The sequence below is a fragment of the Schistocerca serialis genome, chromosome 12, assembly GCF_023864345.2.
Source record: "Schistocerca serialis cubense isolate TAMUIC-IGC-003099 chromosome 12, iqSchSeri2.2, whole genome shotgun sequence".
Lineage (NCBI taxonomy): Eukaryota > Metazoa > Arthropoda > Insecta > Orthoptera > Acrididae > Schistocerca > Schistocerca serialis.
The window spans coordinates 122,693,408-122,711,154 of NC_064649.1; the positions used below are offsets into that span (position 1 = coordinate 122,693,408).

The 17,747-nt window shown below is 42.6% G+C and overlaps 1 protein-coding gene across 1 annotated transcript in view; it reads right to left on the reverse strand.

Annotated features, from left to right (window-relative positions):
• Positions 1-17,747, reverse strand: part of LOC126427989 (aminopeptidase N-like) — a 126,880-nt gene that overhangs the window by 19,766 nt on the left and 89,367 nt on the right. The window contains exon 9 of the mRNA XM_050089874.1: positions 5,249-5,389. Within this exon, the coding sequence (XP_049945831.1) occupies positions 5,249-5,389 (141 nt within the window). The remainder of the gene's footprint in view (positions 1-5,248; positions 5,390-17,747) is intronic.

Below are 17,747 nucleotides of genomic sequence, written 5' to 3' on the forward strand. Positions count from 1 at the left end.
CCTGAGTCAACAGATGGGGACGTTTGCAAGACAACAACCATCTGCACGAACAATTCGACGGCGTTTGCAGCAGCATGGACTATCAGCTTGGAGACCACGGCTGCGGTTACCCTTGATGCTGCATCACAGACAGGAGCGCCTGCGATGGTGTGCTCAACGGCGAACCTGGGTGCACGAATGGAAAACGTCATTTTTTCGGATGAATTCTGTTCACAGCATCATAATGGTCGCATCCGTGTTTGGCGACATCGCGGTGAACGCACATTGGAAGCATGTATTTGTCATTGCCATACTGGCGTATCACCCGGCGTGATGGTATGGGGTGCCATTGGTTACACGTCTCGGTCACCTCTTGTTCGCGTTGTCGGCACTTTGTACAGTGGACGTTATACTTCAGATGTGTTATGGCCCGTGGCTCTACCCTTCATTCGATACCCGCGAAACCCTACATTTCAGCAGGATAATGCACGATCGCATGTTGCAGGTCCTGTATGGGCCTTTCTGTATACAGAGAATGTTCGACTACTGCCCTGGCCAGCACATTCTCCAGATCTCTCTCCAATTGAAAACGTCTGGTCAATGGTGGCCGAGCAACTGGCTCGTCACAATACGCCAGTCACTACTCTTGATGAACTGTGGTATCGTGTTGAAGCTGCATGGGCAGCTGTATCTGTACACGCCATTCAAGCTCTGTTTGACTCAATGCCCAGGCGTATCAAGGCCGTTATTAAGGCCAGAGGTGGTTGTTCTGGGTACTGATTTCTCAGGACCTATGCACCCAAATTGCGTGAAAATGTATTCACATGTCAGGTCTAGTATAATATATTTGTCCAATGAATACCCGTTTATCATCTGCATTTCTTGTCGGTGTAGGAATTTTAATGGCCAGTAGTGTACAACTTGTTAAGCTGGGGACTTTTCCTTGGTGGGAAGTCTTGGAATTGCAGTTGAACGGAACGGACAGTGCCTTGTAAGGAGGACATAAAATGAACAAAAATTTAAGAAAAGTAGCCAAATAAAATCAAATGCTGCTGAGGGTAGTGGATTAGGAAACGAGACCTAAAAGTAGCAGATGAGTTTGGCTGTTTGGGCAACAAACTAACTGGTGATGGCCCAGATATAAAGTAGAGAAAATGTACACTGGCACTAGCAAGAAAAGCTTTTCTGAAGAAGAGAAACTTGTTAACATCATACATACAACCTTTGACAATAAAGTTTGATGAATAGTCCTGTAACATAGATGAACTATAAACTGCTGTTACTTTCCTGTCCTTCGAAATAATCACCTCCCACAAGTATGTACTACTGAACTCTGCAATACATGTCCTGTAAACTTTACATCTGGTGGATTGAGTTCCGGCGAGTATGGTGAATGTTCAAGATGCACCACCCGCTTTTTGTCAGGAGCTGTTTGACGATATTGGCTGTGTGTGGGTGAGCGTTGTTGTGGATAAAAAACCAGGAAACTTGTTGTGTGTACTGGAGTCGTACCCTGCGTAAATGTTGCGTGAAACGGGTCAAAATTTCAACTGTGCAGCGTTCAACGTCGACCCTCAGGAGGAAATTTCTTGTGGATAATGCCTTGACTATCAGAAAAGGTGATGAGTATTGTTTTGATGTGTAATTTTTTGGCTCTGACCTTTTTCTGGCAAGGTGATGTCGGAGGACTCCATTTCATGCTTTGCCATTTCATTTCAGGGGTACCGGGGACACCAGGTTTCATCCCCAGTGGCAACATGGTTGAATAAATTGGTGTCGCAACCACCGTTTTCACAAAAAATCTGTGAAGCCTCTGAACGAGCCTGCTCCTGATCGTCAGTCAAGTGATGTGGCCAGGACGACAACACATTCTCGTCTTCTGAAGCTCTTGGGTAAAGATTTATCACACACATTCACGGTACATCTGCAGTTCATCCACTATTGCGCGCACACTTAATCGACTGTCTTTTGTGATTAACGTTCTGACTTTCTCAATGTTTTCGTCACTGACGGCAGTCATCAGTCCTCTGCTACAGGGATTGTCAGAAACACTTTCCTGGCCTCCTCGAAAACGAGCGAACTACTCGTACACACACTTCATGGACAGTGCTTGATACCTATAAACATGTATGAGCATTGCACATTTGTATTGCCAAGCTTAAAACAAAACTTTAAATGGATCCTTTGCTCGTTCATTATCCTGTTCCCAATCCAGAACCAACGTACTAAACAAGCACTTCGTCCAACAGGTCTAACACAAAACACACACGATGCTCAACTGAACTACGGTGGAGGCAGGTTGTCAACACCGGCCGTCACGCAGGTGCAGCGTTGAGAGTCGCCAGTGTTGCCCAGTCGACTATTCTGACTTCATCCACCGAACTTTATTGTCAGAGGCTGTAGATTTAAGTGTTGGGGACTCTTTTCTGAAGGTATCTGTCTGGATAATGATAGAAGCTGAAGAAATGAATTAAAATTTGTGCCACAGCTGCAGCTCGTACCTGGGTCTCCTTGCGTACTATGCATGTATGGTAGCCATTACACCACCGCAGCAGTGTAGGTAACACAGCTGCATGGACGACCCTAGTCCAATGCCCTCCCTACACAAACTTCAGTTCCTGTCTTCAGTACATTTTTCCCTTGCTAAATCATCAATATTGCCGAGGCTCTCCAGTACTGGAATAGCACCCCAGCTTTGGATGTAATGGGGGAAGCCTGCCTGTACCTCATACGTAAATGATCTATAGATCTAACAATGGAAAATCTAGGATGGAATGTAACAATACCTATTCATGGGTCATTAGAGGAATCCTTCTTAAAAACCCAGAATCCTAAACCCCCCACCTGGTTCAGATTCATTGATGACATCTTTGCTATCTGGATTGAAGATGAGGACACCTTATTCACATTCCTCCAGAATCTCAACAACTTCTCCCCCATTTGCTTCACCTGGTCCTAATCAACCCAACAAGCCACCTTCGTAAAATTGACCTCCACCTCAGAGATGGCTACATCAGTACCTCCGTCCATATCAAATCTACTAACCACCAGCAATACCTCCACTACGATAGCTGCCACCCATTCCATACCAAGAAGTCCCTTCCGTACAGCCTAGCCACCCGTAGACGTTTGCATCTCCTATGACGAGTAGTCCCTCTCAAAATATACTGTGGGACTCACTGAAGCCTTCACTGGCCGTAATTATCCTCTCATCCTTGTACAAAAACAAATCGCCCGTGCCTTATCTTTCCAGTCTCCCACCACCTCCAAAAGACCCACAGTGCGGTCACAGAGGAGCATTCCCCTTGTAACTCAATACCATCGGGGACTGGAGCAACTGAATTACATTCTCTGCCAGGGTTTCGATTACCTCTCGTCATGCCCTCAAATGAGAAATGTCCTGCCCACTATCCTTCCCACCCCTAGTACCATGATATTCCGTCGTCCACCAAACCTACACAATATATTCGCCCATCCTTACACATCCTGCTCCCAATCCCTTACCTCATGGCTCATACCCCTGTAATAGACCTAGATGCGAGACCAGTCCCATACATCCTCCTACCACCACCTACTCCAGTCCAGTCACTAACACCACCTATCCCATCAAAGGCAGGGCTACCTGTGAAACCAGTCATGTGATTTACAAGCTGAGCTGCAACCACTGTGCTGCATTCTATGTAGGCATGACAACCAACAAGCTGTCTGTCCACATGAACGGCCACTGATAAACTGTGGCCAAAAAACAAGTGGACCACCCTGTTGCTGAACACGCTGCCAAATGTGATATCCCTCATCTCAATAATTGATTTATAGCCTGTGCCTTATGGATCCTTCCCACCAACACCAGCTTTTCAGAATTGCGCAGGTGGGAACTATCCCTGCAATACATCCTACGTTCCAGTAACCCTCCTAGCCTCAACCTTCACCCATCCAGCCCCCTCCCTGTTCCCATTCCAGCACTACACAGCCGTCATTTCACCGCCACACCCAGTCTTTTAATTTCCTTTTATTTCTCTCTGTCACATACCCCCTCCGCACCTTCTCTCCTGCCCTCCATCTAAACTGCAACACTTCACTGTCCGCCACTCCCACCATGCTATCCCTCTCCCTCCCTACCCCAGCCTCCTCGTTACTCCCACCCAGCCGCCATTCCCATCATGCACTGGTGCTGCTGCTCGCATTGTAGATTCAGTTCTCTAAGACTGCAGACGTGTGTGCAAGTTGCGTTTGTGTGAGTGTGTGTGTGTGTGGGTGGATGTCTACTGCTGACAAAGGCCTAAATGGCTGAAAGCTACAACTGGATGAATCTTTTTGTTGTGCCTATCACGACTCAGCATCTCTGCTATATGGTGAGTAGCAACTTTCCTCTCTGGTATTGATCTATAGATCTGATATATTTGAATTTTCCTTGAGACATATGAGTCTCAGCTTCATCAATGATAGTGATGGAAAGTGAAGAAATGAATTAAAATTTGTGCCACACCTGAGACTCGAACCTGGGTCTCCTTTGTTGCTAGGCAGATGTGCTAGTCATTATACTAGCACAGCAGTATAGGTAACACATCTGGAGTGCAGCCTTGTATGGAGATGGCATGTGGACTATAAACAGTTCAGGCAAAAAGAGAATAGAAGCTTTTGAAATGTGATGCTACAGAAGGATTCTGAAGATTAAGTGGGTAGACTGGGTAATTAATGAGGGGGCACTGAAGAGAAATGGGGTGAAAAGAGATTCGTGGCACTACTTGACTAAAAGAAGGGATTCATTGATAGTACACATTCTGAAATCACAAATTTCATACTGGAAGGAAGTGGGGGGAGGATAAAAACGTAGAGGAAGAACCAAGAGTTGAATACAGTCAGCAGAGTCAGGAGCATATCGGTTGCTGTAGTTATTTGGAGATGAAGAGGCTTGTACAACATAGAGTAGCATGGAGAGCTGTATTAAAACCAGTCTTCCAACTGAAGACTACAACAACAATGAGGACTGGAATGGAGTGTACTCAGCCTAGTGAAGCCAACTGAGGAACTATCCGACCGAATATCGTACTTCCAAAGTCGAGAAACCCGACAATGACCGGGACAGTGATGTGCTGGCTACACGCCCCTACATACCACATTCAGTGACGCCATTGGCAGAGGGGCCGATTGGCCCGAATAGGGACAGAGTGTGGAACTTTACTTTTACTAATTTCTCACTTACCCTCATAACATGTGGTATCTTACATGGTTGGAAATAGGCAACAGTATTGAAGTTGCAGGTACTCACACTGCTTTGACCTCATCATTGTGCTGCTTCAGATAGCTGAGCGCAAACTGTGCGCCTTGAGGACTGGAGATGACGCTGCTGAAGACGGTCTGCACATCCTGTAGGCGAACACCGTCCTTCTTCACTGCCTTCTCGAGGAAGCTGCGTGCACACGTGTAATGGAATTTGGTTATGTCAAAGCATACAGTTCTCAAGCCAATGGTTACAATACTTAGGAGACACTACAACACTAGGACGTTTATAATGAAACAACACTTTGGGTGTGTTTTCGACTCATGGTCATTCAATGCCTAGGTTATCAACACCCTTAATAAAACAATCGAAAACAAATGAGGTTAAAATGTCTAAAATAGTGGAAAGAGATAAAGAATGTTTTACTTTAAATTGCACTCACTCTCTCCCATCACACATTCACCTGCAAAGTCACACAATCACATGTACTTTACAATACAAAATCAAACAATGGAAAATCCAGGGGAGATGCTGAGTCGCAGATGGTCACATCGAAAAGTCTGTCACAAAATAACTCGAGTCTTGCACCAGCTGCAAGAGACTGTGGTCATGTGCGTGTGAGTTGCGTTTGCTTGAGTGTGTGTGTGTATGCCTGTCGTCTATTTCAGAGGAAGGCCTTCTTGGCCCAGAGCTTATTTTGTGACAGTCTTTCTGTTGTGCCTATCTGCGACTCATCATCTCCGCTATATGGTGAGTAGCAACTATCCTTTATCTCCTCTACAATACCACAGATTTGGTCAAATGCTCTAGTGAAACATAGATAGCCCAAGATAAAGACTGCAGTTAGTGCACAGAGATAAGTGGCTGGCTGATCACACAAAACCGTGTTGCAATATGGCCGAGTGGGACAGCTACCACTTGCTGAAACAACCAACACTAGGACTACTGATGTTTCAGATTCAGATTCTTTGTTTGTCATTCATTACATGCAATACACTTCCAATGCCATAGTTGCATTTTTTTCTTGCACATTCTGAGTAACTACTATTTTGTCTCTTTGGAATTTCATTTCCACAAGGACTATATTTTCAATTCTGTTTCATGTTTACATAACATTCAACGTCTTGTTCAATTTCTATTTTGCATATTTGCAGTCCGTAAAACATCCTTGTATTACTGTCATATCGATAGTTCTAGAATCAGAGCTTAATGTTTTGTCACACCAAAATATTTATAGTGCAATAGAACATAGGAGGGTCGTCCACAAAGTAAGTTCTGTTTCTATTTCTGTCCGCAGCAGCGCTACGATCGCAGTTCCGAGCATGCGCAGCAGATACTCTGACTCAAGAAGAAGACATTTTCAGATCGCTGCTGCCGACGTGTGCTTTGTAGTGCTTCTTTATAATGTGAGCTGTAACTGAAAATGCCGCCACATGTGAAATCAGATGTGTGATTCGTTTTCCAAATGCAAAGAAAGTTAAACCAAAGGAAATTCATCAGATGATCTGTGAGGTTTATGGACAAAATGCTATGAGTGATTCAATGATTAGAAGATGGGTCAGACTGTTCAATGAAGGATGTGATCAAGTCCACGATGAAGAACAAAGTGGACACCCGTCTGTGGTTACTGATGAACTGGTTCACACAATTGAAGAGAAGATTAAGCACAACCGTAAGTTCACACTTAGTGCCCTTGCTATGGAAGTTCCTCAAATCTCACGTCACTAATTCATGAAATTGTTACTGAAAAACGATAATGCCCGACCTCACACTGCGAATGTGACCAAACAACTCTTAAGGGAATTTCACTGGGATGCGCTTGATCATCCTCCGTACAGCCCGGACCTCGCTCCTAGCGACTTTCTTCTTACACCTAAAATCTGTCCTTGGTGGTCAACACTTCAACGATGATGACGAGCTGAAAGAATATGTTACCACATGGTTGAATACACAGGTGATAACCTTCTATGAAGGCATACAAAAACTTGTGCCACACTATGACAAGTGCATACAAAATTTCGGAAGCTATGTAGAAAAGTAATTTAACAGTTGTAGATTTTTGTACAATAAATATTTTTTCTGTTTCTGTACACGTTTTGTTTTATATAACCAAACGGAACTTACTTTGTGGACGACCGTCATATATCAGACACAAACACCGAAATTATGTCAGTAGTACAATATTTGAGACCATTATTGTGCAATTAAAACAATAAATGAATACATTGTTGATGAATGATATATGATCCATTCTCACATACATGTCACAACATATTCCAAATTGCGATTATGACAGAAGAGTTCCTACAATGTAAAGTAGCTCACAATGTTTGCACCTTTCTACAAAACATTAACTTCAGTTGTAAACAAACACACAGTTCGCAATAATGTAAAATAATACATGTAATTGTTGCAAAGCTATTTAATATGGCACAACAGTGACCACATGTCAATATGTGAGGCAGTTTCGTTCCATTCTTAGTTCAGTGCAGTTATGAGTCAGTCAGTATGTTTGTAAAGATTAATGTATTTTCTGGTTTCATTGATATAATGGAAGTCAGTTTAAATGTTTTGTGTACGTAATTTTGTAGTTAGAATGCTACCTGTATGTTCCATCACACAAAGATGTTCCGATTATTTATTTCAAGTTTCCGCTACCAGTCACATTTTATTTTGTGTTTAATCTAACATAATGCAATGCGTTTCGAACATGTTCTGTTCATCTTCAGGCATTTATACATACATACATAGAGAAATGTTACTTAAAAATTTATACATACATACATAGAGAAATGTTACTTAAAAGTAACATTATGTTAGATTAAGCACAAAATAAAAAGTGACTGGTAGGAGAACCTTGAAATAAATAATTATCCTACACAGTCACAGTTCACAAACATAGCCATTATGGCTGAAAATAATAAAGATGTTCCCAGTTACAAAAGTTTCATTTGGAGCAAAGTATAGATCAGAATTCACAATCCAATGACAACGGAAAAAAATTCAAGTTATGGTTCAACTATATACTAAAGTTGTTTTAACTACACTGTCCAGCCACATTTATGTGAGCATGTGTCAGAAGCTCGAATAACCTCCTTTCGCAGCGCAGACTGCTGCGAGACGTGCAGGAAGGTCAGCGAGGTTCTGGAAGGTACTGACAGACGGGGAGCAATGCCGATTCTAGCGCCGTGGCCAGCTATGCTAGATTTCTCAGTTGAGAATCCATGGTACGAACAGCCCGATCGAAATGGTTCCAGAGATTCGTGATTGGCTTTATATCCGACAAGTTTGGCGGCCAGAGTAGTACAGTAAACTCGTCCTGGTGTTCTTCGAACAGTGTGTATACAGTGCGAGCTGTGTGACATGCTGTGTTGTCCTACTGGAAGATGCCATTCTGCTGAGGAACCGCATGCACAGTGGGATGTGGTTCCCAAGGATCGATGCATACTTCTGGTTATCCAATGTGCCATCCAGAATGGCGAGATTATGCAGTGAATGCCACGAAAACATTCCCCAGACTATAACGCTTCCTCCTCTGGCCTGGACACTTCTGACAGTTATTGTGAGGTGTTTGGATACTGTCTGGTGGAGCATAAAATGTGATTCATTTGAAAAGGCTACTCTAGTGGTGTCCAATAGTGATATCGCTGTGCAAATTCCAGCCTTTATCGCCGAAGAAAAGCAGTCAGCATGGGTGCGTGAAGCAGGCGTCTGCTGAACCGTCATTGAGGAGACACTATTGGCAGCCCCTTGGTTCATCTGAATGATCAGTTGCTCAATAGTTGCTGTTCACCTCTGTCATCTATGGCACCTGGTGCACTACAGTTGCCTTGGTGCAGGTTTTGGACAACGCCATTTCGCCACGCATGCTATACTTTAACCATGGCGGTACACAAACTGCTTACAAAAAAAATGATTCAAATGGCTCTGAGCACTATGGGACATGTGAGGTAATCAGTCCCCTAGAACTGAGAACTACTGAAACCTAACTAACCTAAGGACATCACACACATCCATGCCCAAGGCAGGAGTCGAAACTGCGACCGTAGCAGTCGCGCGGTTCCGGACTGCACGCCTAGAATCGCTATACCACCGTGGCCGGCAAACTGCTTACAAATTTAGACATTTTAGAAATGCTTCCACCCTTGCCCCAAAAGCCAATGATCATGCCGTTTTGGGCAAATGGTTCAAATGGCTCTGAGCGCTATGGGACTTAACATCTGAGGTCGTCAGTCCCCTAAATCTTAGAACTACGTAAACCTAACTAACCTAAGGACATCACACACATCCATGCGCAAGGCAGGATTTGAACCTGCGACCGTAGCGCTCGCGTGGTTCCAGACTGAAGCGCCTAGAACCGCTTGGCCACACTGGCTGGCCCACTTTGGACATCAGATAAATCGCTCCATTTCCACACTGCAACAATGATGCAATGTTTGCCATGTCCCCTAAAGAAAGTCAAAATCTCATGAAGAACTTGGTATCTATATTTCTCATAAAACTTGAAATCATAATAGGACTGTTATAATGAATCATTATGATTCCTGCACGTCTCGCAGCAGTCTGCGCTGCGAAAGGAGGTTATTCGAGCTTCTGACACATGCTCACATAAATGTGGCTGGACAGTGTAGTTAAAACAACTTTAGTATATAGTTGAACCATAACATAACCAGGCAGGCTTCAGAAAAGGGAGATCATGCATCGAACAGATCTGGAACTTGAGAACACTTTTGAAAGTCAGACAGGCAAGAAACACTGTAGTTACCTTTGTGGACTTTAAAAAAGCATATGATTCCATAGACAGACAGACACTCTTTGACGTACTGGAAGAATATGGTATCGACAGAAAAACCAGGGCACTTATACAACAGACGCTTACAGACACTACCTCCAAGATTAAGTTCATGGGAGAAATTTCGGAACCCTTCCACATACACACAGGTGTCCGACAAGGAGACGGGCTCTCACCAATCCTGTTCAACATGGTGTTAGACAAAATTATCAAGCAGTGGGAGGAACAAGTTAAAGGAATACATCTGGGAAGAACACGTGAAACCAAAACAATCATAAAATGTCTGGCATTTGCAGATGATATAGCCATACTCAGCAATAATACACAGGAGGCAAAGGAAGCACTGGAATGCTTGCATGAAATAGCTGCCAAAACAGGTCTGCAGGTATCGTACGAGAAGACACAATATATGGAATGACAGACCAACAATGTACACACCATGCATACGGTATATGGATCCGTAGAAAGAGTCGAAAAATTTAAGTATTTAGGGGAGTACATACAAATGGGAGGATCAAACAAGGCGGCTAACATGGAACGAACGAAGAAACTCCAGAAGGCATACAAACTCACATGGTCACATTATAATAAGAAAAGCATATCGAGGCAGGCCAAACTTAGGCACTACAAAACAGTTGTATTACCAGAAGCATTGTACGCGTCAGAAACAACCACAATTGGAGCATCAGGCATCATAGAAAAAATAGAACACAAAATTCTCAGAAAAATATTTGGACCAATTCACAGAGATGGCATATGGATGAAGCGACCTACCAAAGAGCTGTACCAGCACACTGACAGACTAACAGACGCGATCAGAAAACGCAGATTAACTTTCTATGGGCACATACAGAGAATGGACAACAACCGACTTACAAAGAAAATTTTTGATGTAGTAAACAGCTCAAGCAAGAAAACAAATTGGTATCATGAAATAGACGAAGACTTAAGGCAGATAGGGATCAACAGGCAAATGATAGGAGACAGGAAATACTTCAGAAACAAAGTTAGGAGTGCAAAATTTATTGTAAAGGAGAGAAAGAAGAAAGGAACATTATGGACAGAGCAAAGGAAACAGGAGCACAGCCAAAGGATGAAGAGATTTTGGGAAGAGAAGAGGAAGAAAGGAAAGAAGTGAAAATTGTGTCATCATGTGATTTTCGAGTTCAAACACTGTCCATAAGGGCAACAATGAAATGAATGAATGAATGAATGAATGAACCATAACTTGAATTTTTTTCCATTGTCATTGATCTATACTTTGCTCCAAATGAAACTTTTGTAGCTGGGAACATCTTTATTATTTTGAGTCATAATGGGTATGTTTGTGAACTGTGACTGTGTGGGATAATGATTCCATGATAATAACACGTTAAAAAGTCTTCTCTAAAATTTTCGGAGTTAAGTCAGATCTTTCACAGGATCTTAAAAGTTATAACACATTTGTCTATTTGTCAGCTAAAATATAGGGCAAATCTTCACACAATTCAGCCACTACCACCTGGTCCGAATACAAAATACATGCAACTAAAATGTGGCATCGTTCTGTGATTTGAACGTCACAAGCACCAAGCTTAAGAAGGCTCTCTCACTGGAGTAAGAAGCAGTGCATCAAGATGCTCTGTCCTGTATAGAAACATGTGAGAAGGACCTCATCCCATCTGTGTGGCTGCAAGGAGGTATGCGACACCTGTGTTCTAGACTTTATTAGCTGTAGCTTACTGCTCATCAGTTCTAGCTTTCTACACACGACTGTACCTCAACAGCGTATTGATAGCATTAAGACAGATGGCCCACTGAATCATTTGGCAATCATTACACACCTACTTGGCTGCTGCATTTGCCAATTTGTTTCCCTCAATTCCCACACGCCCTGGTACTTACAAGGAGAGGTACCCAGTGGTGCAATCGACTTTCTGTAACCACATGTATGGTGGTGTAGCTTAAGAACCCAGGTATCACAGCCTGAAGCCATTCCGTCTGGTGGGCCCTCTTTTATGAGTAAAAGCTGAAAAACAATTTAGCCTGTTCCTCTAGAGCATTAAATTAAGAGTCGGTTTTCGACTGCCGTGGTAGTGTAATAGATAGCAGAAGAGAGAGGAAAACTGAAGATAGTAGGTTCGAATCCTGTCATGCTCCCATGCTTCTTTCATCTTTTTTTTTAAAAAAAATTCTTCTTCTGTTATTTGCTTCAAATGCTACAATTTCAAATTTTCTAATCCTTTGCTAAGTCATTTTAATCACATTAACTTTCTTATTTGTTTTCATTTCTCCAATGGGCTAACCAGTCACAAATCAGTTCTTTTTTGTTTACTTTTGGCGTTTTCCTCTTGCTCTTGTTTTGTGAGTGTGCGGCATTTAAAATGTCTGACAACGCAAATTCATCAACCAGCAAATGTCACGACGAAAGAATTGAGGTAATTGATGAAAAATGAGGAGAAATTTCACGAATGCCTTACGCTATGCATTGTCTCTTTACATGTAGATATCTCTTCTTTCTGAAAAGCCTACCGTTTTATAAAATCAAACGTAATGGTGATGGGCAAACAAATCGCAGAGGAAACGATTCAGCTCGTGATGGAGAGTGTTATTGCTCTGGAAGATGACTTCACTTTAAATAGTGAGACTGGTGAAGAGGATATGTATGATGAAGTAAGCCTTTCCGCACTACTATCTGTTAATTTTCAGGTTTCCTCGTCCGCTTTTAACATAACTGCAAATCCACTGATGATTTTAAGTCGAATGGAGAAATCAGAATAAATACGAAAGTTAACAGAGGATTAGAAAATTTAAAAACATTACATTTGAAGCCAATAACTGAAAACAATAAAATAAAAAAAAAAGTTATAGGAATGTCACAGCATTTGTACCCACCACCTTCAGTTTTTCATTCTCTGTTACGCTGCCATGGCAGTCGAAAATTAAGTATTAATTTAATGCTCTAGAGAAACAGGCTAAAGTGTTTTCTGCTTTTATTTGTAAACGAGGGTCCACCAGGGTGAATGCCTTTAGGCTGTGATACCTGGGTTCTCAACTTCCACCAAAGTATAGGCGGTTGCAAAAAGTTGATTTCACCACTCCTTGTTAGTGAGAGCAACCTCCTTCCCTAGTTTTTGTAGGAACTTAACGGTGTCCTGGATGTGCTGGGTACAAGTGTTGTGGAGAGTTAAGAGCACTCAGGGAGTTGGAGCAGATGAGGAATTTAGCAGCCTGCACATAGCTGATCTGTTAGTCTCCATAGGAGAAACAACTCTTTATAAAATTGGTTACATGGTCCTACTGAAATTACTGCTGTATGACAACACTAATCTGCAGTTATAATGGTTGATGGACTTTAAAGAGAAGCATGAATGGAAAAGGAAGAGGGAGTGATGCAGGGTTGTAGCCTATCCTGCATGCTGCTCAACAAAGAAAAAAAATTAGAAAAGGAATTAATGTTCAGAGAGAATAAACAAAAATTTAAAGTTTGCCAATGAGTTTGTAATTCTTTTGAGGATGGTTAAGCTCTTGGAAGATCAGTTAAACTAAATGGGTAGTGTCCTAAAAGAAGGTGAGAGATGAGTATCAATAAAAGTAATCAAATATAATCAGGTGATGCTTAGGGAATGAGGCTACAGAATGGGATGCTAAAAGTAATAGACGAGTTTCGCTGTTTCAGCGGAAAAATAACTGATAACAGGAGAACTGAAGAAGTAACATATCGATTGCTAAGAGAAAGAAAATATTTTCTAGAAAAGAAAAGTACACTCTAAGGGAAAAAAAGGAACAACCACCATGAAGGAATTATCCACATGGGATGAAAATCAGCAGATGCGATGTATGTGTACTGACAACAAATGATTACAATTTTTAGAAAGATGGGATGATTTATTCACGGGAAAGACCTTCACAAATTGAGCAATAATGTTGTCGGATGTTCTCCTCCGAGATTTCATGCCAAATTCTGTTCAAGTGGTGTGTGACATCATCAAAATACCGAGCTGGTTGGAGGGTCTTGCACACAATCCTACATATGTTTTCAATTCGGGAGAGATTTGTGACCTTGCTGGCTAAGGTAGGGAAGCTCAAAGACAAGCATAGAAATTCTTGCCATGTGTGGATGGGCATTATCTTGCTGAAATGTAAGCCCAGGATGGATTGACATGAAGGACTACAAAATATGGTGTAGAATATCATTGACATACCACTGTGCTCTAAGGGTCGCAATGATGACAACCAAATGGGCCCTGCTACGCAAAGAAATGGTATCCCAGACTATCGCCCCTAGTTCTTGGGATGTATGGTGGGCAACTGTCAGGTCGGTATCTCACTGCTGGCTGGAGCATCTCGAGACACGTCTTCAGCCTGCAGTCTCATTAACTGGAGTATAATTGTTTCTTCAGTGATGAGTCCCACCTTGAACTGAGTTCCAGTGACCAACAAAGACATGTATGGATATACCCTGGACAGATGTGGTATACCAATATGGCTGCCACCCACTATATACCCCAAGAACTATCAGTGATGGTCAGGGGTGCCATTTCTTGTCATAGCAGGACCCCTATGACTGTCATCCCTGGGATTCATTGTATGATATACTGAGTGCCGTTTTGTTGGCAATCCATCCTGGGCTTACAATTCAGCACACAGTGAGAGATTCTACTGCTTGTCTTCATACTTGCCTTGGCTAACTAGATTTCCAGGTCTCTCCTGCCAGATCTCTCCCCAGTTGAGAATGTTTGGAGCATTACGGACAAGGGCCTCCAACCGTCTCGGGATTTTGACGATCTTACTCACCAGTTGGACAGAATTTGGTACCATATCCCTCAAGAGGACATCCAGCAACTTTGTAAATCAATGCCAAGCCAAATAACTGCTTTCATAAGTGCCACAGGTAGACCAGCACGTTACTAACCTGCTCTTGAATAAATCATCCAATTTTTCTGAAATTGTTATCATTTGTTTGTCTGTACATGGCCATCACACGTATTGATTTCTGTCTCATTCAGATAATTCTTTTATGGTGCATTTTCCCCCTTAGAGCATATGTCAATATCTTCTGTCTTCTTCTGAAGAACCCCACAGAAGTGAGTGAGTATATGACACATTCTGATAGCGGCCATTGATACAACAAAACAGTTACAATGACTTTCAAATGACATGGCAAATCAGTGGGATACAAAAGGTTTCACTTTTACTGGTAACGAAAAGTTTATTGTAAGTTGTTCTTTTTTCAAAAGAATGGGGCAAGTCCAAGGTTCACTTCCAATGTTTACATTACACCTTTAGGTCAGTAGGGTTGCAACTGCTAATGTGACCAGTTAAGGGGGGTAGGACGTCTTGGAGCAGGAGAGACACCACAGGACATTTTAATTTCCAGCGCCTATACTTTTACAAATAAATTCATAAAACTTTGTCAGCATGACCAGGGAGGATTCAGGATTCACAATAATAGATAGCAGTGGAACTTCAAAAAATAACAAAATAATTTTTTTTACATGTGAAAGTTCATCATTTTTTCACTTCTATTGGCTGCGTTTGTTGCTACAGGTACACGTTTCTTCGTAAGTAAGAGGGGTTCTTCGATGAATTTTGCACAGCATACAAACCATACTTACTGGTGTATGAAACTCTAGAAATCATTTAATTAATGAAAAATGAATGTGCTGTCACTTTTTAAAATTCAAGTTTAGAAAACAAAAACTCAAATTTTATAGTTAATTATTTCAGTTTTTACCACAGTTTTAAATAGATTTGGAAAATTCTAGAGTTTCATACATCTGTAAGTATGGTTTGTATGCTGCCCAAAATTCATCGAAGAATCTCCCTTACTTATGAAGAAAAGTGTACCTATAGCAACAAATGCAGCCAATAGTAAGTGAAAAAAAGGTGAATACAAATGTAAAAAATAAATTGTTTTCTTATATTTTTGAACTTCCACCACTATAAGTGTAAATCCTGAATACTTTCTGGTCATTCTAACAAAGTTTTAGGAATTTATTTTTAAAAGTATAGACAGTGGAAATTAAAAAATCCTGTGTTGTCTCTCCTGCTCCAAGACGTCCCGTTTGACGTCCTACCCCCCTTAAGTTCCTTAATCTGTGTTGTTTCCTTATAGTGTTTAGTTTGAAGTGTGATAGTAGGGTGGTCCTCACAGACTCTTTAAATTGTGAGGATCATCAAAAGATGAAGGTGGGAATGATCTCTTAATCAGTCAGTATCAGGGGTGATACTGCCCCCACGAGGCTGCACCTTCGGCACAGCACATGTTTCAAGGAGCCTTTCCCCTGGATGACGTCGTATCTGGTCGCAACACTAACCTGGTGTGACAGTAAAATGAATCACCTCACCAAGCGACACGTTTCCATTGATCTATGGCCCAATCTTAGTTATCGCATATCCACTGCAATCGTGATCGACAGTGTTGTTGAATAATCATTGGAACACGTACGGCCGGTAACGACTCTCGTGGTGGGCACTCGTCATAACGTTTTGCCTCATCAGTGTATGTGTGTATGTATGTAGGTACACTACTGGCCATTAAAATTGCTACACCACGAAGATGACGTGCTACAGACGCGAAATTTAACCGACGGGAAGAAGATGCTGTGTTATGCAAATGATTAGCTTTTCAGAGTATTCACACAAGGTTGGCGCCAGTGGCGACACCTACAACGTGCTGACAAGAGGAAGGTTTCCAACCGATTTCTCATACACAGACAGCAGTTGACCGGCGTTGCCTGGTGAAACGTTGTTGTGATGCCTCGTGTAAGGAGGAGAAATGCGTACCATCACGTTTGCGACTTTTATAATGGTCGGATTGTAGCCTATCGCGATTGCGGTTTATCGTACCGCGACATTGCTGCTCGCGTTGGTCGAGATCCAATGACTGTTAGCAGAATGTGGAGTCGGTGGCTAGGGGAGGGTAATGCGGAACGCCGTGTTGGAACCCAACGGCCTCGTATCACTAGCAGTCGAGATGACAGGCATCTTATCCGCACTGCTGTAACGGATCGTGCAGCCACGTCTCGATGCCTGAGTCAACAGGTGGGGACGTTTGCAAGACAACCATCTGCACGAACAGTTCGACGATGTTCGCAGCAGCATGGACTATCAGCTCGGAGACCGTGTCTGCGGTTACCCTTGACGCTAGATCACAGACAGGAGCGCCTGCGATGGTGTACTCAACGACGAACCTGGGTGCACGAATGGCAAACGTCATTTTTTCGGATGAATCTAGGTTCTGTTTACAGCATCATGATGGTTGGATCCGTGTTTGGCGACATCGCGGTGATCGCACATTGGAAGCGTATATTCGTCATTGCCATACTGGCATATCACCTGGCGTGATGGTATGGGGTGCCATGGGTTACACGTCTCGGTCACCTCTTGTTCGCATTGACGGCACTTTGGACAGTGGACGTTACATTTCACATGTGTTATGACCTGTGGCTCTACCCTTCATTCGATCCCTACGAAACCCTACATTTCAGCACGATAATGGACGACTGCATGTTGCAGGTTCTGTACGGGCCCTTCTGGATACAGAAAATGTTCGACTACTGCCCTGGCCAGCACATTCTCCACATCTCTCACCAATTGAAAACGTCTGGTCAATGGTGGCCGAGCAAGTGGCTCGTCACAATACGCCAGTCACTACTCTCGATGAACTGTGGTATCGTGTTGAAGCTGCATGGGCAGCTGTACCTGTACACACCATCCGAGCTCTGTTTGACTGAATGCCCAGGCGTATGAAGGCCGTTATTACGGCCAGAG